The sequence below is a fragment of the Babylonia areolata genome, chromosome 19, assembly GCF_041734735.1.
Source record: "Babylonia areolata isolate BAREFJ2019XMU chromosome 19, ASM4173473v1, whole genome shotgun sequence".
NCBI classification, from domain to species: domain Eukaryota; kingdom Metazoa; phylum Mollusca; class Gastropoda; order Neogastropoda; family Buccinidae; genus Babylonia; species Babylonia areolata.
In genome coordinates, this window is record NC_134894.1 from 62,573,693 (window position 1) to 62,598,022 (window position 24,330).

The window sequence follows — 24,330 nt, forward strand, 5'->3', positions numbered from 1 at the left end:
CCAATTGTTTTGGTATCTGGTTATGCTTATTGTGTTCACATAGTTGTAGCGACGCATGTTAAATTCTCAGTACGTGCTGTCGCCCTCTGTTCATATGGGGCTTGGCCTTCAATGAATAAATCATATGAATCTGAATCTGATCTCTCTCTCTCTCTCTCTCTCTCTCTCTCTCTCTCTCTCTCTCTCTCTCTCTCAATTCCTCTTGATTGTCCTCTTCCTGTAATATTCAGTGTGTCGTTTAGTTCAAGTTTCGGCAACAAACGCATTCTGAGCATGGGTTCGTGATGATATGAATTCCACTGATAATTATTGGTCGTTGTACCCGTTTCGAATGCCTGCATCGCTCAATTGGTTGAGAGGTCCGGGCCGGTACCGGGCACCCAGAAATGCAAAGAACGATGTGAGAAAACAGAATGTGAAGAAAAATGTACAGAATGATACGGGTAAAAAAAAAAAAACACTAGAAAAATGTGCAAAACTATGTTAAAAACAGGACAAAAATAACTGCAGAGTAATATGGAAAAAATGTATAAAAAAAAAAAATAAAAAAAAGCACAAACAAAAAAACACACCAACAAACCTGTACAGCATAATAAAAGTGGAAGAAATGTGAAATGTTTTCATGAACGAAGTCCACGCAAACTGAACTTACTGCACTCGAGAAAAATTCCTGCCACTAGGATTCAGGGGGGAAAAATCTGTTGTCACTTTTAACACTAACCTGAATGGAGGCGCTGTTTACATCTGCTTGAAGAAAAACAAAATGTTGTCAGGTAGAAGCAGTTAAAACAACAACAACCCAGTAGTACTGGAATGGGAGAAGAGAAAAAGCAGGGAAAATATTCATGCACATTTACACTGATCGCACTGACGTAGCAACAACCGGTTTTGTGTAGAACTGAGTAGTATTCATGAAAACACAGAAAATGAAATAACACATACACCATCCCCCCACACCCCACACACAAACATACACACACCATCGAGGTTCAAAGGATTTTTTTTTTATTTTTATTTTTTTTTTTTTTTTAATATCAATATTCTTTGATGACAAATGCTGGATCAATTCGAAGGGAAATTAACTGCAGTAACTCCTCGAGAAAAGAAGATGGAGTTTGTTCCCTTGGATGACGCAGCGTGTTGACAATACTCCAAGCATAGGTAATGAATGGATGTCTGGGGCTGACCCGTCCAGCTCATATCGATCAAATATTGCTTCATTTTCCTGCGAACGGTGAATGAGAGTTTCAGGTAAAATGTTCGCTCTTTAGTTTCCTATCGTTCGTGTGTAGTTTTAATTGCGCTTGTGTTTGCATGAGAACTTGGTTGTTTGCAACAGATTCGAACGAATCGTCGCATTCCGCAAACCAGACGACATCGCGGAGAACCGTGTAGTACGTGCAAATGTGTGTGCCAAGTACGGTGTGAATTATCATTTATTTTAAATTCCAGTTTAACTGCTTTTCATAATGGGTAGTTCATTTGTCTTGAGTTTCATCAGGCTAAAGATTAATTGAATAGCTGGCCCCTCCGTAACATAAATGTAAGCATAATCGTATTGGGTGTGGTAGGGTTGTGGGGAACCTATAAAGGGGCCTCATTTTATTATGAGTAGTTTTGTGTCCGAACAAGATTTCGTATAATTTAGGTTTTTTTCAGATGTCCACTTTTCGTGTAGACTCTTGGTAAGTGCTATGAAATTTCCACTATATGTATCCACTCTTTGTTGAATAGCAGTCTCTGACAGTTCCAGATAAAAAAAAAATGTAGATAATAGGGTCAGATCTTAAGGTTATAAATAGGCATACTACTCAAAGGAGAAAATGATCAAGGTGTAAAATTCGAAATTGAAAAAGCATGTGCATGTTAAAGAAAAGCAGTACAGAATTTGAAAGATATGTATAGAGATTGGCAGAGACAGAAAGAGGAAGAGAGAGAAAGAGAGAGACAGACAGGCAGATGGTATATTTATAATACTACTACAACTACATGTTGATATAATGAGCAATAAATGGATACAGAATACATGTGTATGCACGTATATAATGTATTATATAAGAACAAAAGAAAAAAATATATGTGTGTGTGTGTGTGTAACACACACAAAAAGATCACACTCACTAGGGGTCCAGGGCTCAGCTCCTTACAGAATACACTGAAGTAAACACTGTAAGTGGTAAACCACAAAGATTAAAACAACAGTAGTCTGTCCATGTTTTTGAAACTTGTTATAGAATACTGGGGTGCCCTATATATCCTGAAGAAGGGCTGAACTCCAGGGAAATTTGGCAGTATTTTAATAACGAGTTTTAAAAGACATGAACAGACTACTGTTCTCTCTCTCTCTCTCTCTCTCTCTCTCTCTGTGTGTGTGTGTGTGTGTGTGTGTACAGAGAGAGTGACAGAAACACAGAGAGGAAGAGAGAGAAATTGTGTGTGTGTGTGTGTGTGAGTGTGTGAAGAGAGAGAAACAGACAGACAGGCAGACAGACAGAAATTGATACATGTCAAGATAACTATTAAGATGAAAAGCGTGCACATGTTAATTAAATGAAATAAAAGAAAAAAACGAATAAATAGTAATTATGATAATGAGGAGGAGGATAATAGTATATGAATAAAAAATAAAATACAGTGCCACTGAATTAATTGTGGAATCAAGTAAAGGTTGAGAAAGAGAGAGAATGAACAAACCAACCTTTTATTTTTACTGAGGAAAAAAAAGGAATTAGCACAAAAAATGGCTTGTTTTCATCCTGCCCTCAGGAAAATGGAAAATAAATACTCAATACAAAAGCATAACATTACATGAATAAATTTCAAATTATGTCACAGCCAAAAAAAAAAAGAAAAAAAGAAAAAAAAAAGAGAGTGAGAGAGCAGCAAACTAGAATCATATTGCATATAAACAGAGTACTTATTGCATATAAACAGAGTAGTCAGCTCATTTATTGATGTCACTGCTACTATGACTATGAGGGAGGGAGAGAAAGTTGTGGCTTGCAAACTAAAATTCAGAGGGAGAATAATTTTGATACAACATACTGTCAGGATACTCATTGTTAAGAAAAAGATCCTATCTGACAAAACTGATAAAATTATGTGCTTTTGTTAATCAGTTTGGAATGCTTTCCTCACTTTCTCTCTTCCACAGTATGTTCACGTTGTTTGACAAATTCACTGGTGTTTTCTTGTGATTCTTTGTTTTCCATTGTATTTTTGTAGCGTTTGATGAATATGTTTTTTTTTTAATTTTAGATCCTGTCAAACAATGGAGGATGAACAAGTGAGGTCCTTGTCGCCCCCTCTGCCTGGCAAGGGATACTACAACTTTGACTTTGATGCTGTGGACGGCAACATTGCTCCATGCCCGGCTGGGAAGGAGATCAAACTGTCCTCCCCGCCCGTCATTACGAAAGACCTGGACAGCAGTCTGCAGTCCAGGAAGGAAGCCACACCTGAGAAAAAGGAAGCTGCTCAAGACGACAACAAGTTGCTGACTGAGGCTGAGACCACTCCAAAGAAAAGAAAATCAAAGTCATCGTCGTCGTCATCATCAAAACATAGCTCAGCTCCAGACCACAATGCTGGTTCCCAGGACTCCGGCAGTGGTCACAGAGTTGATGGGCTCAGTGTGTCTCAGGATGGAACTGCTGAAAAACCAGTCAAGTAAGTTGTGTGATCTGGTGGTGCTTGTAAAACCCTGTCAAGTAAGTTTGTGATCTGGTGGTGCTTGTAAAACCCTGTCAAGTAAGTTTGTGATCTGGTGGTGCTTGTAAAACCCTGTCAAGTAAGTTTGTGATCTGGTGGTGCTTATAAAACCCTAACAAGTAAGTATGTGATCTGGTGGTGCTTGTAAAGCCCTGACAAGTAAGTATGTGATCTGGTGGTGCTTGTAAAACCCTGACAAGTAAGTATGTGATCTGGTGGTGCTTATAAAACCCTAACAAGTAAGTATGTGATCTGGTGGTGCTTGTAAAGCCCTGACAAGTAAGTATGTGATCTGGTGGTGCTTGTAAAGCCCTGACAAGTAAGTATGTGATCTGGTGGTGCTTATAAAACCCTAACAAGTAAGTATGTGATCTGGTGGTGCTTGTAAAGCCCTGACAAGTAAGTGTGTGATCTGGTGGTGCTTGTAAAACCGTCAAGTAAGTGTGTGATCTGGTGGTGCTTGTAAAACCGTCAAGTAAGTGTGTGATCTGGTGGTGCTTGTAAAACCGTCAAGTAAGTTTGTGAACAAGTAGTGTTTGTACAAATCTGTCAAGTGTGTGATCTGATGGTTGTTGTAAAACCCTGTCAAGCATGTGTGTGATGTGGTGGTGCTTGTAAAGCCCTGTCAAGTAAGTATGTGGTCTGGCGGTGGTTGTAAAACCCTGACAAGTAAGTGTGTGAACAAGTACAGCTTGTACAAACCTGTCAAGTGTGTGATCTGGTGGTGCTGGTAAAAACCTGTCAAATAAATGTGTGATCAAGTGGTGCTGTGGAAAGGTAGCGAGTGTCCCAGGTTTGATTCCAGCTAGGACTATTTTCTAAACAGAAAAAAAAGAAATCTCCCCCATCCTCTAGATCTTGAGTGCTGGTCTGCGTGCTTGTTATTTGAGAGAAACGATAAACCAGTGTGTGTGCATCGTGCACATGCATGTATAATGTCCTGATGAAGCTCTGCAGGTGAAAATTTTGAGAGTGTAAATGAAAAATAATTTTCATTTGTCTTTTTTTCACTACATTTTCATGTCATCACAGAATGACTACCCCCACTGAAATTATTTTCATGGAGCGATGCATGTCTTATATAATCAGGCTTGGGATAATAATGAGGGTACTGCTTTTTGTCAAATTAGTGTATGCATATTGTTTTGATTAGACTGGTTTTGAAATTTTGGTTTGCGAATAACAGCGGTTGTTTATAGTTTATAAATCAGGTTCCCACAACATCATCACAAATGTATAAGACTCAAACTGACGTCACAGACTTTGTAATTTTTTTGTAAACTGGAATACACTGACACAAACAAGTAGTGATGCCGTGTGATGGGGTGTGTACCTGTGTGCTCCAGACACCGGAAGTCCGGGAAGAAGACCAGATCCACAAGGCCTATGTCGCAGAGCTACAGTGAACAGGTGGGTGTCTGTGTGCTGCTGATGGCATGTATTTGTGTTGCTGATTTTTTTTTTCCAAAGAGGTTACTATTTTGTTTTAAATACTGTGAAGGTTTTTGGTGTGTTTTTTGTTTTTTTTTCCTCTCTAGCTCTCTTAGTCCATGTCTCCTGGTCTTATCTGTTTGCCTTCTGTCACTCACACATACACACACGGACACACAGACTCAGACATACATTGACACATAGACACACACTCATACACACATATACAGACACATCAAAATCTTTTCTTTTGGACAGGAAACACTTAGTAGCAGTAAACAATCAAACCTCAAAATTTAAATAAATCAGATGTGGAGTACCACAGGGATCCATCTTAGGGCCAATATTACTTTCTGTTTATGTTAATGACTTGCCTTGTTCTGCGACATGTAAATGTGAGATGTTCGCAGATGACGATTCCTTTCATTCAAGCAATTCAGATGCCTGTAAACTCACAGATGATCTTCAAGACAACATTCAGAGACTTAGTGATTCGACACAATTAAATCATATGTCAAACACACAGAAAACTAAATGTATGTATATAGCAGCACGACAAAAAAGACAAAGGGCGAAACACATATTCAAACCACTTTTCCTAGGTGTAAACAGAATTGAAGAAGTAGAATCTCATAAAATTTTGGGTGTCTTTATTGACAAAGATCCCTCTTTGACTGACCATGTAACTTACTTAGGAAAATCTCTCTAGCAAAATACGTCAGTTAGCAAAAATAAAAAAGATCCTTGATGTTAATTTACGAAAGCTTTTTTTCTGTGCTCATGATCTGCCAATCATCGATTATGCATCCACTTTATGGGACAACTGCAGCTATACAAACTTAAGATCTATTCATCATATGTATAAAAGAGCATTAAAATCAGTATTGTTGAAGTCAAGTTCCTTGACCCATATGGATTATAAACAACTAAATGTATTATCTTTCCACAACAGGCTGTTCTTCAACAAGGCTGCCTGCATGTAAAATGCGATATATGGAAATGCTCCTAAAAAGATTACAGATGAAACTTTTAACACTAATGACCACAGACACAACCATATGTTATGTATACCTAGACCTAGAAACAACCTTTATAAATCCAGCTTCCTATACTCTGGTGGAAATTTTTTAAAAGATAAAACAAATAAAAATGTGTTAAGAAAAATATGAAAAATCATCCTATTAATAATTAACTGTCCAAAAGATGAACAATAATACAAATCTATATTAGTTACCACTTAATTCATGATTTGTGAAATGTATTGTATTTGCCTTTGGTGGTGGTTTGCCTGTTGTATGAGGGAGTATGTGTATGCAAAACGGGACGTGTTGTAAATTGGTGTAAGTGTATGTGTTTTTGTGTATGAGTACAAAATAGTAATGTTAATATGTATTTCATTTTCCCACGATTCTTGTATGCATGTAACTATATTTCCAGTACTTTTGTGTGTGTTTCTATGTATCTCCCCACCTTTTCTTTTTTTCAGATGGCTTCATGTAAAAAAGCAGTCGTTGCTTATTCTATTACCATCTTGAAATAAAAATTTTTACTTTGACTTTGACACACACACACACACACTCAGACACACATGCACATGCACACGCACACACACACACACACACACACACACACACACACACACACACACACACACACACCACAGATACGCACACCACAAATACACACACACACAACACACACACACACACACACACACACACACACACACACACACACACACACACACACACACGCTCAAAGTAACAGTGATTCATTCACATATATCAACCGACACAAATATTTTTTTTGCTACAGTGTTCATCAGAAAGAAGAACACTGTTTGATGAACCAACCGCCATGTCGGCAAGCATTCACGAAGCACTTGCGCGGAACAATTCCAGCAATGTTCCAGAAGATTCCACGTCTGCCAAGGAACTCTCAAAGACAGAACAAAGTCCACACCGCCCGGAGAAAGGCCTGCATCGCCCGAAAAAAATCTCTTCTCCCAAGAAAGTTCCACTGGAAAGGTCAGACTCTGTCCGGAGCCAGCGACGACAGAGCAGCAGCCGGAAGGTTCCTCGTCTGTTCCAGAGAAGGCATCACTCCCTGTGGAGAAATCTCCCATCCTGTCGAAAAAGCACAGGTCACGGTCAGCATCAATAGCATCGGAAGACGGGTCGGAAATTCGGGTCAAGAGAGAGAAAGGCTCGGGGAAAGTGAAAAAATCCAAATCGAAGAAGAGCGGTTCACATTCGAAGCATGATGCCATGGGGGAAAGCTTGGATGGAGCTGAAGCAGTTGAAAAAGGTATGAGAGATATCACTGATGATTGTGTGTGTGTGCTGTGTGTGTGCATTGGTATGTGTGTGAGTGGGTGTGTGTTTGAGTCTACAATGATTTGCTGAGTAGTGTGCATGTGTGATAGGGGAATGTCAGATACCCAAGTTTTCAAATGACTGTGCAAGTAGCCTCAGTTGTTTTTCCACTGGCAGAAGAGACAGTGATATGGATCAGCTAGTTGTTTTTTTTTTTTACCTTGGCCCTTTCCCCCCAAAAAAAGAAGGGAAACAACCCATTCATGGTATCACATGGAGAAGTTCACTGGCTTGTCTTTCTTCGCTGGTTTCTGAATCTTGCCGACGACAATGGGCATGAAACAGTCATGCTATGGTTTTGGTTTGCAGTTGTTGTTGTTTTGTTTTTTTCTTATTGACGTTTGAAACAAATTGTAAAGCATTTCGAAATAGCATACATTAATTTGTTTTTCATGATTTTACAGGTCATCCAAACTTTATTTTAGCATTTTGCTTGCTTAGAATGTTATTGATTATTTACCACTACAGCAGGAAAACCTTTAGAGTTCACTACCTTCAGTTGACCAATCAGTTGGTAAGAAAAATAAATTAATTGGGCAACTACTGAACTAGCTGCAGTTTTTGTATTTGTTTGTTGCGTACGTACTTGTGATAGTTTGCTAAGTTTCTTAATTAGCTACTTTGGTAGCTGCTGTGCACACTCGAGTAGCCAGCTGGTTGTAAAGAAATATACTGAATGGGGTGGTGGATCAACAAATGTAAAGCTGTCCGTTGATTAACGCTGTCCTTCTTCTGATGGACGTCCCTGTGAATTGTAGTTGAGGTTTTCACGCTAAGGATATCAGACATGAAACAAGAACAGAGGGTGGGATGGGGGAAGAGGGTTGTGGGTACAGGGGGGGGGAGGAGAGGGGAAGGTGTGTGTGTGTGTGTGTGTGTGTGTGTGTGTGTGTGTGTGTGTGTGTGTGCATGCATGCCTGTGTTTGTGTGTGTGCATGCACACATTGTGTGTGTTTGTGTGTGTATGTGCATGTGTGTTTGTACAGAACTGAAATGAAATCTATGAAAACATGAGCAAAAAAACCCAAAATACAAACTAATCTAACTTGATAACAATGATAGCAGGTGTCCTATGATGATGAGTGTTTACAACATCACAGCTAATGGACAGTGTTGTGTGTGTGTGTGTGTGTGTGCAGGGAGGGAAAGGAGGAGCTCTCGAAGTCGTAGCTCTCATGGGTAAGGTCGTGTTCTTGTGTGTCATGCACACACACATTGTATTGCCAGTATACAGCTTTGTCAGTTGTATGTGTGTGTGTGTATGTGTGTGTGTGTGTGTGTGTGCTGTAATTGTTTTGTGTGTATGGATGTGTGACGTGTATGTGTGTAGGTGTTCTGCGTATATATGTGTGTGTGTTATGTGCGTATATGTGTGCGTGTGTGTGTGTGTGTATGCTGTGTGCTTGTGTGTGTGTGTGCATGCACGCATGTGTGAGAGAGTACATATATCTTTTACCAACCCATAATTAACTTGCCGGGAGGTGAACGAACGACCCAACCAAAGGGTTCACTCGACAAACCACCTGTGTCACCAGGGAGGGCAAGGCAGTGACGGAATCCAGTGACACAACGACGGCAGCTGCAGTGTCGACAGTGCCCAAACCCTCCCCATCACCTGCCGCTCATGCCACGGAGCCAGGGAAATCACCTGGATCCAGTGAGAGTCCTGATGTACGTAGGTGGTTTTTTGTTGATGCAGGAGTACATTCATGTCCTTGCCTGCAGTCAAAGCACAAGCTTATGATGTGTATTTTTGTGCACGGAATTGGCTGCAACAAAGAAATGTAACGATAATGGTACTAGGGGGATAGGAAGAGGAAAACACACACACGCATGCACACACACACACACACACGCACACACACACACGCACGCGCGCACACACGCACGCACACACACATGCACACGCACACACACACACACACACACACGCACACACACTGTCTTTTTCTGTCCCTTCTCCCTCTCTCTTTCTTTCTCTCTCACTGTCTCCTATATCTCTCATTCTTTGTCTCTGTCTGTCTGCCTGTGTCTTTCCCACTCTGTCTCTCTCCCTCTCTGTCTCTCTCCCCCATCTCTATCCCTCTCGCAATCCCTCTCTCCCCCCCCCCCCCCCCCCCCCACGCCCCCCAACCCCTGAGATTCCAAATGTTCTGGCCTGCATTGCCATCTGCAGCGCTGCAGAAACGGCAGCTAGTATCACCATTAGTGATTTTACAGCTTTCTTTTGTTTTTTTCGTGTTGATTACTGGTAATCATGTTGAATACTTCTTTCTTATTATTGTTATTTGCCTTGTTCCTATTTTCAGTGCAGTCATCCTGATTGTTGCTGTAGCTGTTATCTCTGGCATTGTCTTTATGGTCGTTTGTATCGTCTTTCTCCTTTGGTTTTGTCTTGTTTCTGTATTGATTTCCTGTCTGTGTGTGTGTGACTCAGCCAGGTTTGCTGTTTAGGCACTGTCACCTTGTCTCGGGGAAAAAAAAGCAGCACGTTTCTTGTAGTTTTCAGCTAAGAAATGATGTGATATGACCCACACAAAAGTGGTATTATCTTCACACTCACACACACACACACACACACACACACACATACACACACATACACATACACACATGGATGCATGCGCACACACACACACACACACACTGCACGTAATTGTGTGCGTGTGTGAATGCGTGTGTGTGTGTGTGTGTGTGTGTGTCCTGGATGTTACAGCCTTTGTTTAGCTTTTTTGCTTTTGCTATGATTATGAGTGTATATTAATATATTCAGTTGTTTTTCTTTATTTTTGTTCAAAATTTCACACTGATATTTTTCATGCGTTTACTGTTTATGCATGTAAAGGATGTTTTAGTTCTTAGTTATTGTTTTTTGTTTTTTTTTCTTTCTGCTGTTGTTAAGGTTTGTTGTTGTTATTGACGCTTATTATTATTGATGCTGCTGGTGCTTGATCTATATCATGTTGGTCTGTTTGCTTGATGCATATTTGTGTGTGTGTGTGTGTGTGTGTGTGGTTAGGTTTCTGTCTCTGTGTGGGTACAGTTTCCTTTTTGCTCTTTCCTCCCTCACCCTCTTTCCTGCTCTTTTCCTCTATGTATCAGCTAGATATGTCTGTCATCGTTCTCACCCCTCATCTCTCTCTCTCTCTCTCTCTCCCCCTCTCTCTCCCCTGTCTCCCTCTGTCTCTCTCCACCCTGTTTTCCCCCATTTCTCTCTATTCCTCTCTTCCCCTTCTCAGTTCCCCATGTTTTCCCTTCTCTCCCAATTCCTCTCTCTCCATCTGTCTCTCTCCCACCCCTCCTTCCCCCGCACCCCTGTCTGCCTCCCTCTCTCCCCCTTTTTCCCTTTCTGTCCCAATTCCATTCCTTTTCTCCCTGTTCCTCTCCATCTCTCTCTCTCTCTCTCTCTCTCCCCCCCCCCCCCCCCATCTCTCTCTCTCTCTCTTGGGCTCTCTCTCTCCTCTGACCCCTTTCGTCCCAATTTCCCCAACCTCACCCTCTCTCTAACACACTTTTTTTTTTCTTTTTCTGCACCAGATATGTTCACACTTTTCTTTCTTAGAGAAACAAAAACAAAAAACGGAGGGGGGAGGGTGATCAGAGAGCCACCGGAACTGGAAATATGTTGCCTGGAAGCTGGGAAAGCGATGATCATTTTTCATCTCTGTCCCAGACCCCTTGCCCTCCACCACCCCCATCTGTACCAACACCCCATCCCTCCATCCCATCCCGCACACCCCCCCCCCCCCAACCCCCCAACCCCCCAAAAAAAAATCCACGAAAAAACAGGGGTTGGATATCAGAACGAAGGAAGTGATTGAAAAAAAAGACTTGGGGGAAAAAAAAAAAAAAGATAGTCACCACCTCCCCCCCCCTCCCTGGCGCCACAAAGCCACCCTTACCCCCCCCCCCCCCCCATCCTCCCCCCCCTCCCTTCCAAACCCTCCTGCCCTCCATCAGTCCACTTGGAGAGACAGGTGTGTGAGAGAGAAAGTGCGTATGTGTGTGTGTGGGGGGGGGATGAGAGGGGGGGAGACAGACAGAGAGAGGGGAGGGAGAGGGGTAAGGAGAGGGAGGGAGAAAGGGGGGGGGGTAGGGAGACAGACAGGGAGGAAGAGAGAGGGGTGTGGGTAGGGAGACAGACAGGGTGGGAGAGGGGTTGGGCGGAGACAGACGGACAGACAGAGAGGGGGGAAGAGAGTGGGGAGGGAGGCTGACAGAGGGAGGAGAAGAGAGGGGGGGTAGGGGGTAGGGAGACAGACAGAGAGGGAGAGGGGTTGGGAGACGGACGGAGAGACAGAGAGGGAGGGAGAGAGAGTGGGGAAGGAGGCTGACAGAGGGAGGAAGAGAGATGGGGGGGTAGGGGGTAGGGAGACAGACAGGGTGGGAGAGGGGTTGGGCGGAGACAGACGGACAGACAGAGAGGGGGGAAGAGAGAGTGGGGAAGGAGGCTGACAGAGGGAGGAAGAGAGATGGGGGGGTAGGGGGTAGGGAGACAGACAGGGTGGGAGAGGGGTTGGGCGGAGACAGACGGACAGACAGAGAGGGGGGAAGAGAGAGGGGGGAGGGAGACTGACAGAGGGAGGAAGAGAGATGGGGGGGTAGGGAGACAGACAGAGAGGGAGAGGGGTTGGGAGACGGACGGACAGACAGAGAAGGGGGAAGAGAGAGGGGGGAGGGAGGAAGAGAGATGGGGGGGGTAGGGGGTAGGGAGACAGAGAGGGAGAGGGGTTGGGAGACGGACGGACAGACAGAGAGGGGGGAAGAGAGAGGGGGGGAGGGAGACTGACAGAGGGAGGAAGAGAGATCGGGGACGGGGGGTAGGGAGACAGACAGAGAGGGAGAGGGGTTGGGAGACGGACGGACAGACAGAGAGGGGGGAAGAGAGAGGGGGGAGGGAGACAGACAGAGAGGGAGAGGGGTTGGGAGACGGACGGACAGACAGAGAGGGAGGGAGAGAGAGAGGAGGGGTGTAGGGAGACAGGCATGGAGGAAGGGGGGGGGGGGGTTGGGAGACAGACAGAGAGAGGGAGTGGAGGGGTGGGGTAGGGAGACAGACAGGGAGGGAGAGGGGTTGGCAGACAGAGGGAGGAAGAGAGAGAGACGGGTGGGGGGGGGGTAGGAAGACAGACATAGGGAGGAAGAGAGAGAGGGGGCATAGGGAGAGGGGTTGGGAGACAGACAGGGAGAGAGAGAGAGAGATGCCGAGGGGAGAGAGTGTGCCCAGATGGGGAGACAGTTAGGGAAATGGATGGGGGCGATACAGACGGAGAGGGAGGGGGGGGGATGGAGGGATTCTGACAGAGAGAGGGGTTGGGAGAAAGAGAGGAAGACCGGCGGGGGGAGAGAGGGGGAGAGATGAATAAGAAGAGAAGGGGGGAGAGAGGGAGACAGACAGGAATAGGGAAAGAAGGGGGGGGGGAAACAGAAGGGGAGAGAGAGAGACAGAAGAGAAGGGGGAAAGGAGGGGAGAGAGGGAGACAGACAGGAATAGGGAAAGAAGGGGGGGGGGAAACAGAAGGGGAGAGAGAGAGACAGAAGAGAAGGGGGAAAGGAGGGAGAGAGGGAGACAGAGACAGAGGAATAGGGAAAGAAGGGGGGGGGAGAGGGAAACAGAGGGAGGGAGGAAGAGACAAAAAGGGAGAGAGGGAGGAGAGAGAGAGAGAGAAAGTGGGGGAGACAGAAAGAGAAAGGGAGGGAGGGAGAAAGAGACCGTGAGAGAGAAAGAGAAGGGGTGAGGTGTGGTGTGGTTGTCTCACTGAGTGAGGTGTATCGTCGGTGGAACACCCCACCACACGGCACCTCGCGCCTGTTCCTGCCTGTTGTGTGTGGGGCTGTCGGACTGACTCTTTGAGTCATACTACTGCACACTGACTGACACCGACGCACGCACGCACACACACACACACACACACACACACACACACACACACACACACACAAGCACTCATGCACATACACACACACACACACATACACACACATACACATACACGCTTACACTGACACACACACACACACACACACACACACATACATACACACATACATACATACATACATACATATATATATATATATATATATATATATATATATATATATATATATATATATACACACACACGCACTCATGCGCGCGCGCGCGCACACACACACACACACACACACACACACTCATGCAGATACACCGTCACACTCGTGCACACTCACACACACACACACACACATACTGGCACACACACACACTCATGCACACACACACACACACACACACACACACACACACACACACACACACACACACACACACACACTCAATGCAGATACACCTTCACACACTCATGCACACACACACACACACACACACACACACTCATGCAGATACACCTTCACACACACACACACACACACACACACACACACACGTGTGGTCGCACATACACGCACATGCAGTGCAAACACGTGCACATCCATTGTGCACCTCAACTCGGAGCCGGGCCAGACGTGAGCGCGGCTCTCACACACAGTTGCACACATTCATAAACACACGTGCACATTCAGTACATGCGCGGTAGCTAACGTCATTTTGGGTGGAAAGTCGTACAGTTGAAAACTACTGCTAAGTACTGACATGCATGATGGCATTCACGCTAACTCAATCATGTGCCTGCATGCACACTGACGAACATCAGACAACTGAAGACAGGTGATGCAGAAGACTGATTCTAACACACGCCTCTCTCTCTCTCTCTCTCTCTCTCTCTCTCTCTCTCTCTCTCTCTCTCTCTCTCTCTCTCAGTCTATGCACACATACAGAGAGAGATAGAGAGAGATGTTCAGTTCAGTTCAGTTTAGTTACTCAAGGAGGCGTCACTGCGTTCTGCCGCGGGACTGACCGGAATTCCATTTACGCTACACCACACCTGCTAAGCAGATGCCTGACCAGCAGCGTAACCCTAACATCATGCTTAGACCTTGAGGGAAAATAAAATAAGAAGTGAAATAAAATCCATCAGTGAGTAAATGGATAAATAATTTAATAATAATAATAATAGATACTTATATAGCACACTATCCGGAAATCTGCTCTAGGTGCTATACAAAAACGCTTTTGTTAACATAAAACATTACATCAATGTTACATACACACACACCAAAATGTGACCACACACATACCCTCACACACACACACACACACACACACACACACACACACACAATGCATAATACATTTTAACATACATGTGTATCTAACAGCTACCGTAACACATACGCACACACAGGCAGGCACAAGCTTACATAAACAGTGACACGCACACACTATACACATTCATATACATGAATGTAGTTATGTACACATACATATGTATACACACATAGTCAAGCACAGCTAGCGCAAAGGAAGTGGACCTGCCACAATTGAACTTATTGCTGAGGGAAAAGGTGAGCCTGGTTTTGAGACGAGATTTAAAAGATGCGAGGGAATCAGAATGACGGAGGTTATCAGGGAGCTTGTTCCACGTCTTTGGCGATTAAAAAGAAAACGATCTGTGTCCATTGGTCTTACTTCTGACGTGAGGTATCATGAGAGGTCGAGTATCAGAAGAAGAACGGAGCTGGCGAGACGGGGTATACGGATATGGAGGAGTTCAGAAAGATACTTGGGGGCCAGATCCGTTGACTGCAGAAGAGGTCAGAATTTAGAGAGAGAGACTCGGAGAGAGTTAATTATCCTGGACTTAAAACGAGTCAAACAAGCTGTTGCCGGGGCCACATGATGATCTACTGACCTCTGTAAAGAAAGTTGAAGTTGTATGGCGACGTCCGAGTCAGTCTCGCGTAGTTCACTGAATGCATTTCGGCTGCCCAAAAGGCCTTCTATGGCGAGCTGCAACAAGGTAAGAAATCACACGGAGGTCAGAAGAAGCGCTTCAGAGATACTCTGAAAGTCTGTCTGAAAGCGTTTGATGTCAACCCTGACTCCTGGGAGGAATCTGCAGTGGACCGTGACAAATGGCGCGCTGCTGTGCACAAAGGTGCAAAGTTGTGCGAGGCCAACAGGACTGCTGCAGCTGTTCAGAAGAGGCAGGCCAGAAAGTCACGGGCAAACAAGCTCCCTGGCAATGATATGCCTGTCTTTGTCTGCCCCAACTGTCAGCGAACATTTCGTGCGCAGATTGGACTATTCAGCCATCTGCGCACTCACAGATAGATTCATGGGCATCTCTCCCCTCCCCCCCCCCCCACCACCACCACCCTGCCCCCATCCATCCCCCAGCTGGATGACAACGATGGTCATCATCGATCTCGATGGACACACACCAGTTCACTGATCAGAACTGGCAAAGACCTTCCCGCTGCAGGGAACTGACAGTGCAGGGAGCAACGGAGGAGAGGCTGGCTTCTAGGAGAAGAGATGGCCGGAGAACGGCAGCATCTCTGGCAGAGTGGACAGGTCTGACCCTGAGGGAGACAGTCAGGACAAAACAACCGCGAGGGATGGAGGAGAGACTGGTTGCCAGCCAATTGTGTGGTAGTACCCCCACGGTCTACTGACGAGACAACGAGATGGATAGACAGCTAAGTATTTCGAGAGATCACATTCAGAGAAGTCTCAACATGCATTCTAGAAATAAAAATAAAAAAAATAAAAAAAATAAGCGTAACGAAATAGTTATAGGGCAGAAATTGATCCCGCCCCCCCCCCCTCCCACCTCACTCCCCTTCCATCCTACTGTTACCCCACCCTCTCACCAGCCTTCACCCTAACCCCCCCCCCCTGCCCCCGCCTCCCCCGCCTCCACCCTTCCCCTCCTTCCACCCTTGATCTTTCCTTCTTTGTTGTTGCACTGCTGTACCACGCCAGATGTGAATTATATTTATATTATACCGTTGTCAGTTGGAAGGTTATCTCTTTTCTCTCTCTCTCTCTGACTCTGTTCATGCGTTTGACTCAGTCTCTGTCTTTCTGTCTGTTATTATTTTGTGTCTGTCTCTGTCTCTCGCTCTTTCTCCCCTCTTTCTTTCTCCCTTAGTCTCTCTCTCTCTCTCTCTTCTCACTCGCTCTCTCATTCTCTCTCTCTCTCGCTCTCTCTCTCTCTCTCTCTCTCTCTCTCTCTCTGGCTTTCACTCTCTCTCGCTTTATCTTTCTCTCTCTCTCCCCCCCCCTCTCTCTCTCTCTCTCTCTTCCCCCCCTCTCTCTCTCGCTCGCTCTCTCGCTTTCTCTCTCTCGCTTTCTCTCTCTCTCGCTTTCTCTCTCTCCCGCTTTCTCTCTCTGCTGTCTCTCTCTCCCTCTTGCTTTCTCTCTCTCTCACTCCCTTTCTCTGCCTCTCTCCCTCTCTCTTTCTCTCTCTTTCTCTCTCTCCCCCTCTCTTTCTCTCTCTCTCTCTTTCTCTCTCTCCCTCTGTTTCTCCCTCTCGCGCTCTCTCTCTCTCGCTCTCTCTCTCGCTCTCTCTCTCTCTCTCTCTCTCCTTCTCCCTCGCTTTCTCTCTCTCTCTCTCTCTCTCTCTCACCGCGCCTGGTTCCCACCCTCTAAAGCAGCTGGGTAGGATGGATATCTGGTAAACATCTGAGCTCCTGCTGCTGCTCAGTCAGTGCTAGCCGTGAGCTGTCAGTGTTGGTGGGGATGATGCAACAAAGAGTCGCCGGAGGGGAGGAGAGAGAGAGAAGAGAGAGAGAGAGAGAGAAAAGAGAGAGAGAGTAGGAGGGAAAAACTCGTGTACGAACGAACCGTAGTACACTACGAGCACCGCGACCCACGTGGCTGGCTGTGTACAACAAGCAAGCAGCCGTGTGAAACAGACGCGTCAGTCGAAAGGAAGCAGCTCCTGTGTTCCAACTAGGTTTTGCACGTGCGTGCGCGCGCGCGCGCGCGCGTGTGTGTGTGTGACACAAGAGCTGCACCTCCCCCCCCCTACCCACACACAACTCTCTCTCTCGCTCTCCACTGCCTCGTGCTGAGTGTCGACATCGCCCAGTTGTCGTGGGTGCTGGTCGGATGGAAGGTCGTGGGTACCGGAGCCGCGGCGGAGGAGGAAGAGGACGAGGACCCCGAGGCAGAGGAAGCCGGTGATGGGCACACGCACCTCCCACCCCAAGAGGAGAGCGGTCCCGGACGATTCTGTTGCTACTGGTTCTGGTTGTTGTTGTTGTGGTGGTGGTGGTACTGGTGGAGCTGGTTCCCGGCGGCGACGGGCAAACGATTATGGCGCTCAGGTAGATGTTGGGTTTGGTTTGTGTGGGGGTGGGGGTGTGTGGTGTGGGTTTTTCTTTGTTTTTTGTTGTGGTTTGTATAGTCTTTTCACATTTTCTGCCTGTCCCATGCATTCTTAACTCTCTCTCTCTCTCTTTCTCTGTCTCTCTCTCTCCCTCCCTCTCTCCCCCCTCTCTCTCCCTCTCCCTTTCTCCCTCTCCCTCTCTCTCCCTCTCCTCCCTCTCTCTCCCTCTCCCTCTGGCTCTCTCTTTCTGTCTCTCTCCCTCTCTTTCTCTCTTGCTCTGTTGCTGTCTGCCTCTCTGTGTATGTCTGTCTGTCTCAGTGCCTCACTCTTTCCTTTCCCTTTTTCTCTCATGCTAACCCCCCCCCCCCATACCCCCCCCCCCCCACACACACACACACTAACCTCTTTCTGTGTCTGTGCCTCTGTCGGTCTGTCTCTCTTTCTGTAGTGTTACTGTTGCTGAATTGCGCTTGACTGATGTTGGCATTTTGAGTGCCTTGCTCTTTTCCATCTTAGTTTGCTTGGCACTTCTTTGGCGGTATGTTCATGTTTGTTTAATTGACAGCCTTTTCTTAGATTGGTACGTTTCGTTGGTTTTTTTTAAGACATGCACACATGTAAGCACATCAGAAAAGTAGAAGTGGTTTTATTTGTTTGAATGTTTTATGACATTACACAGTGTTGGGTGTTGCATGGTTATCTGATGTGTTTTGTGTTCATTTGGCTGTTGTCGTCGTCGTCTCATGAAAAAGCTTGTTGTTTTATTTTTCTCAAGCCCCCATCTCAGTCTCATATAGTTCAGTCATGATGTGTATTGATGATTTGGAAAGAAAGAGTTGTGTGTTGTTTTAATTCCTTGACTGCTGCTGAGTATGCTGGTGAGATGAGGCAGCACCCTGCAGTGGGGATGAGGCTGATGGTTCTTTGTCTGGAACCCTTCTTTTGGGGGACTGCATCACATTTTTTTGGTCACGGCACCACTTCAAGTACACATGTAGTTTGTTGCACTTCAAAACTGCAGTGACGATCACAGGATTTCACTTCTCCAAGGTTCAAGAAGGTTAAACAATGCCGTGACAAGTCACAGGATTTCACGTCTTCAGTGTTCAGCAGGCTGGTGGTTAAAAGGAGGCACTGACAATCACATTCATGATTTCACACACACACACAGATGCACTGACAATCACATTCATGATTTCACACCCACAGATGCACTGACAGTCACATTCATGATTTCACACACACAGATGCACTGACAATCACATTCATGATTTCACACACACAGATGCACTGACAATCACATTCATGATTTCACACACACAGATGCACTGACAATCACATTCATGATTTCACACACACACACAGATGCACTGACAATCACATTCATGATTTCACACACACAGATGCACTGACAATCACATTCATGATTTCACACACACAGATGCACTGACAATCACATTCATGATTTCACACACACACAGGGAGGACAAAGAGGACGGAAAGAAATGAGAACATGGATAACAGTTAGCATGTGTGTGTGTGTGTGTGTGTGTGTGTGTGTATGCTTGTCTGTCATGTATATGCTTGTATGTTTGTGTATCACATGTATGTTTGTGTGTCTTGTGTTTCATGTGTTTGTGTGTCATCCATATGTTTGTGTGTCACATGTATGTCTGTGTCATGTGTTTGTCATGTGTATGTGTGTCACATAGACGTTTGTGTCACGTGTACGGTCATGTGTATGTTTGTGTGTGTCACATGTACGTTTGGGAGTCATATGTACATTTGTGTCATTTGTATGTTTGTGTGTCATGTGCATGTTTGTGTTTCACATGTATGTTTGTGCATCATGTGTATGTTTGTGTGGCATGTGTGTGTTTGTGTCACGTGTGTGTATGTTTGTGTCATGTGTATGGGTTTTTTGTGTCACATGTACGTTTGTGAGTTGCATGTATGTTTGTGTGTGTCATGTGAATATTTGTGTGTCACATGTACATTTGTGTCATGTGTATGTGCATCATGTGTAAATTTGTCAATGTACATTTGTGTATCATGTGTACGTTTGTGTATCACATGTATGTTTGTGTGTCATGTGTATGTTTTTTTCATGTGTATGTTTGTGTGTTGTGTATGTATGTGTGTCATGTGTGTGTGTGTGTCACTTGTACGTGTGTCACATGTAAGTAAGAAAGTATTCATTAACCTGTTGTTAGTAGATCTTCATTCACCACAGTGTTACAGGAGAGCGATGTTGTGTGGTGTACACGTCACACACAGCATCAGGTGAAGGGGCGGAGAGGGGGGGGTGGGGTGGACCAGGAGGCATGAATGACACTGACTGTACACCTGTACAGCTGGCATTCTCACCTCCACTAACATGCATTGGGCTCACTGCCACCACACACCCTTTGGCATTCATGTGCACAAACACACACACACACACACACACACACACACACACATGCACCGACATACTCATGCACTCAAGCATGCACAAAACGTACACACATGCGCACATTGACATGCGCACACACACACACATGCATGAACGCGCGCGCACACACACACGCACACACACACAAACACACACACACGTGACAGAGGGTGAAAGAGAGGGAAGGAAAGAAAGAAGGCTGCAGTCAGAAGAAAATAGAAGATAGCAAAAACAAAAGAAGACAGAAAAAAGAAGGGTTGGGAGGGGGCTTGGGGAGGTGTGTGGGTGCGTGGGGTTGGCAGGAGGGTGGGGGGGGGCGGAGGGGTTGGGGGGTTAGAAAGAAAGGGAGGGAGGGAGGGGATCAAGACATTTGATAGGAAGAAATATCTCAGCAACAGCAACAACAACAACAACAATGCACATAATATATGCGTAAGGAGCCTTGCCACATACCTGTACAGCAGTCTGCTGTTGACATAGCTGGGTTGGTTGGTTTGTTGTTTTTTTCACAGCTGTACCCGACTTCAATCCTCCCTGCTCTCCCCTCCCCTCCCCCCCTCCCCCCTCCACACCCTCCCCCCTCTCAAAAAAACAAAAAAACGTTGGCACCCAGTGCTTGGAAAAGCGAGGAATTATGTTGACAGGGGCGCGTGTGCCTTGCGCTCATCACCGTGACTCACACCCGCTCATACACATGGGTTGAAAAGTTCACAAGGGAAGTGAAGGTGTTGCAGAGGCACTGCTTCTAGCTTCTCCTGCCTTCTTTCTCTCTTTGTCCTTTGTTTTTTCTTTCTTACCAGGATGAGGGTGTTGGTTTGAATGTGGGGTGTTAGGGAATTAGTTTCTGTTGAGTGGGCTTGTTATCGTCCCCACTGCAGCCTGTTTTGTTTGTTTCAACCTGGCATTGTGTGTGTGTGTGTGTTCTGTTTCTTTGTGTCCTTGTCTCTGTCTCTTTGTCTTCTTCTCTGTCTCTCGTTTTTTGTCTTCTGTGATTTCGTGGTGAGTTGTGAATTGATTTCACATCTTTTCGGTAAGACAGTGATCGTAGAAGAAAAATTCAGTGCCTGTGTGTGTGTGTACCTGCACACCCGTTTGTGTTTATGTGTGTGGCAAATACATATATGCTTGTGTGTGTTTGTGTGTGTGTGTGTGTGTGTGTGTGTGTGTGTGTACAAGTTTGATTCATGCATTGTAGTGACCGCTAGAACCTTTCCTTGCCTCAGGTCACACTGCAGGCCTTTTGATAGCTCTTTGCAGACTGTCACTATGTTCCGTTAGAACGGTGAAGGACACTTCTGGTGTCACTGTGTCCTGTTAGAACGGTGAAGGACACTTCTGGTGTCACTGTGTTGTGTTAGAACAGTGAAAGGCACTTTTGTTGTCACTTTGTCCTGTTAGAACAGTGAAAGGCACTTCTGTTGTCACTTTGTCCTGTTAGAACGGTGAAGGACACTTCTGGTGTCACTGTGTCCTGTTAGAACGGTGAAGGACACTTCTGTTGTCACTGTGTCCTGTTAGAACAGTGAAAGGCACTTGTGTTGTCACTTTTTCCTGTTAGAACAGTGAAAGGCACTTCTGTTGTCACTTTGTCCTGTTAGAACGGTGAAGGACACTTCTGTTGTCACTGTGTCCTGTTAGAACGGTGAAGGACACTTCTGGTGTCACTGTGTCCTGTTAGAACGGTGAAGGACACTTCTGGTGTCACTGTGTCCTGTTAGAACGGTGAATGACACTTCTGTTGTCACTGTGTCCTGTTAGAACGGTGAAGGACACTTCTGTTGTCACTGTGTCCTGTTAGAACAGTGAAGGACACTTCTGGTGTCACTGTGTCCTGTTAGAACAGTGAAGGACACTTGTGTTGTCACTGTGTCCTGTTAGAACAGTGAAGGACACTTCAGGTGTCACTGTGTACTGTTAGAACCGTGAAGGACACTTCTGTTGTCCTATATGAATGCTGAAGGACATTTCTGTTATCACTATGTGTAGCACTGGCCTCGTAGTAATGAACCCGCCAAGGAAACAAATGTCCACAGGTTCGTGTCTCACATGTTCGGACCAGGATTTTATGACTGGACCTTGAGTGGTGGTCTGTGTGCTAGTCCTTCAGATGAGAGGAGAAACCAAGTTCATGTGTACAGCATGCACTCAGTGGCATTTTAAAGAAACCCACAACATTAAAAGGTGTGTCCCTGGCAAAATCCTGTACTGAGAAAATCCACTTTGAAATAAAAACAAAAAACACTGGCGGACAGAAGAAAAAAGAAGAAGAAAAGTGTCTATTCCAGATTAAAAAAAAAAAAAAAAAAAAAAAAGTCCGGAAATTCACAGAGAGAAATAAAAAATTTAATGTGATACAATGCAATGCAATGCAATGCAATACAATACAATAAGATGCCATACAATACAATGCAATACGATGCCATACAATACAATACAATACAATACAATACAATACAATACAATACAATAAGATGCCAATACAATACAATGCAATACGATGCCATACAGTACAATACAATACAATACAATAAGATGCCATACAATACAATGCAATACAATACAATACAATACAATACAATAAGATGCCATACAATACAATGCAATACGATGCCATACAATACAATGCAATGCAGTGCAATGCAATGCTGTGCAAGGCAATACAATGCACACAACACAACATGATAAAACACAACACAACACAATGCACTGTTGATCCTGTGTCCACTCTCTCATGGTGTGTGTGTGTGATGATTTGTTTTACAGGGTGACTCTGGTATGACCAGTAGCCACAGCAGGGACTCCATTGTCAAACTAGTGCAGGCAAGTAGCGTTTTCTTCTACTTCTTCTTTCTTCTTCTTCTTCTGTTGTTGTTCTTGTTCTTGTTCTTTCTTGTCGTTGTCGTTGTTGTTCTTTTTCTTCTGTTGTTGTTGTTGTTGTTGTTGTTCTTCTTCTTCTTCTTCTTCTTCTCCTCCTTCTTCTTCTTTTTCTTCTTCTCCTCCTCCTCCTTCTTCTTTTTCTTCTCCTCCTCCACCTCCTCCTCCACCTCCTTCTTCTTTTTCTTCTTTTACTTTTTTCTTCTTCTTCTCCTCCTCCTTTTTTTTTCTTCTTCTTCTTTTTCTCCTCCTCCTCATCCTTCTTCTTTTTCTTCTCCTCCTCCACCTCCTCCTTTTCCTCCTCCTCCTCCTTCTTCTTCATTTATTTCTTTTTCTTCTACTTCTTTTTCTTCTCCTCCTCCACCTCCTTCTCCTTCTTCTTTTTCTTCTACTTCTTCTTTCTTCTTCTTCTTCTTCTGTTGTTGTTGTTGTTCTTGTTCTTCTTCTTTCTTGTGGTTGTCGTTGTTGTTCTTTTTCTTCTGTTGTTGTTGTTGTTGTTGTTGTTGTTGTTGTTGTTCTTCTTCTTCTTCTTCTTCTTCTTCTTGTTGTTCTTCTTCTTCTTCTTCTTCTTCTTCTTCTTCTTCTTCTCCTTCTTCTTTCTTGTTGTTGGTCTTCTTCTTCTTCTTCTGTTGTTGTTGTTGTTGGTGGTGTTGGTGTTGTTGGTGTTGGTGGTGTTGGTGTTGTTGGTGCTGCTGCTGCTGCTGCTGCTGTTCTTCTTCTTCTTCTTCTTCTTCTTCTGGTGTTGTTGTTGTTGTTGTTGTTGTTGTTTCTTCTTTCTTGTTGTTGTTGTTGTTGTTGTAGACCTGAGCCATCTCAAGATGTTATGCACAGCACTGTAGCACCCTCAGAGCCCTGCTCCTCAGCCTGTGTCATAATTTACATCCTCTTTGCTCTTCAGTGCTGCATTCAGTTAGTTACACGGCAGACAGAAGAAGGTAAGGGAGCATGCTTCCCATGGGAGCTGAACATTTGTGGAGCTGAGAGCCTTTGAGAGCTACAGCAGGCAATGGTTGTCTCCCTGCGTTCAACAGCTGTCTGCCTTAGGCAGAGTTAAGTGGATACTCAGTATTCTCTTTCTTGTCTTATCTTTGCTTATTCATTTAGCACAGCAGGAAAACTATCGTCTCAAAGAAATGATAAAGTAGGCATTGCCCTCCGCCATTTGCTTTAAATTCTGCATCAGTTTGACATGGTACAGTATATGACACCAAAAGGAGGAGTTTGTATTATACTCCATGTTTGGTGATACATATACTTACCATGTCAAACTCGAATGCCCGCCCGT

General features: G+C 44.9%; 2 protein-coding genes across 3 annotated transcripts in view; both read left to right on the forward strand.

Annotated features, from left to right (window-relative positions):
• The first annotated feature begins 1,167 nt into the window (after positions 1 to 1,167).
• LOC143293915 (uncharacterized) lies at positions 1,168 to 7,328 on the forward strand. Its single transcript, XM_076605283.1, has 4 exons — positions 1,168 to 1,251; positions 3,259 to 3,669; positions 5,058 to 5,121; positions 6,958 to 7,328. Exons 2-4 carry the CDS (start codon positions 3,272 to 3,274, stop codon positions 7,303 to 7,305), a joined length of 810 nt encoding a protein of 269 aa, XP_076461398.1. The 5' UTR covers positions 1,168 to 1,251; positions 3,259 to 3,271; the 3' UTR covers positions 7,306 to 7,328.
• Positions 7,329 to 7,337: 9 nt separating this feature from the next.
• The window catches only part of LOC143293913 (transforming acidic coiled-coil-containing protein 1-like), a 40,313-nt gene continuing 23,320 nt past the window's right edge, over positions 7,338 to 24,330 (forward strand). Inside the window, exons 1-4 of one of the 2 annotated variants that reach the window (XM_076605281.1) lie at positions 7,338 to 7,449; positions 8,657 to 8,696; positions 9,053 to 9,188; positions 22,935 to 22,991. In XM_076605281.1, the coding sequence (XP_076461396.1) occupies positions 7,410 to 7,449; positions 8,657 to 8,696; positions 9,053 to 9,188; positions 22,935 to 22,991 (273 nt within the window). In that variant the 5' untranslated portion in view covers positions 7,338 to 7,409. Of the gene's footprint in view, positions 7,450 to 8,656; positions 8,697 to 9,052; positions 9,189 to 17,307; positions 17,736 to 22,934; positions 22,992 to 24,330 lie in introns of those variants that run through there. The other variant, XM_076605282.1, reaches the window with a different exon arrangement.

What these genes read in the sequence shown, in the direction of transcription:
- LOC143293915 (XM_076605283.1), top strand. Translation starts at nt 3,272, where the DNA reads ATGGAGGATGAACAAGTGAGGTCCTTGTCGCCCCCTCTGCCTGGCAAG. An exon ending in ACTGCTGAAAAACCAGTCAA is followed by an intron (nt 3,670 to 5,057) that starts GTAAGTTGTGTG and finishes TGTGTGCTCCAG; the next exon opens with ACACCGGAAGTCCGGGAAGA. An exon ending in CGCAGAGCTACAGTGAACAG is followed by an intron (nt 5,122 to 6,957) that starts GTGGGTGTCTGT and finishes TTTTTGCTACAG; the next exon opens with TGTTCATCAGAAAGAAGAAC.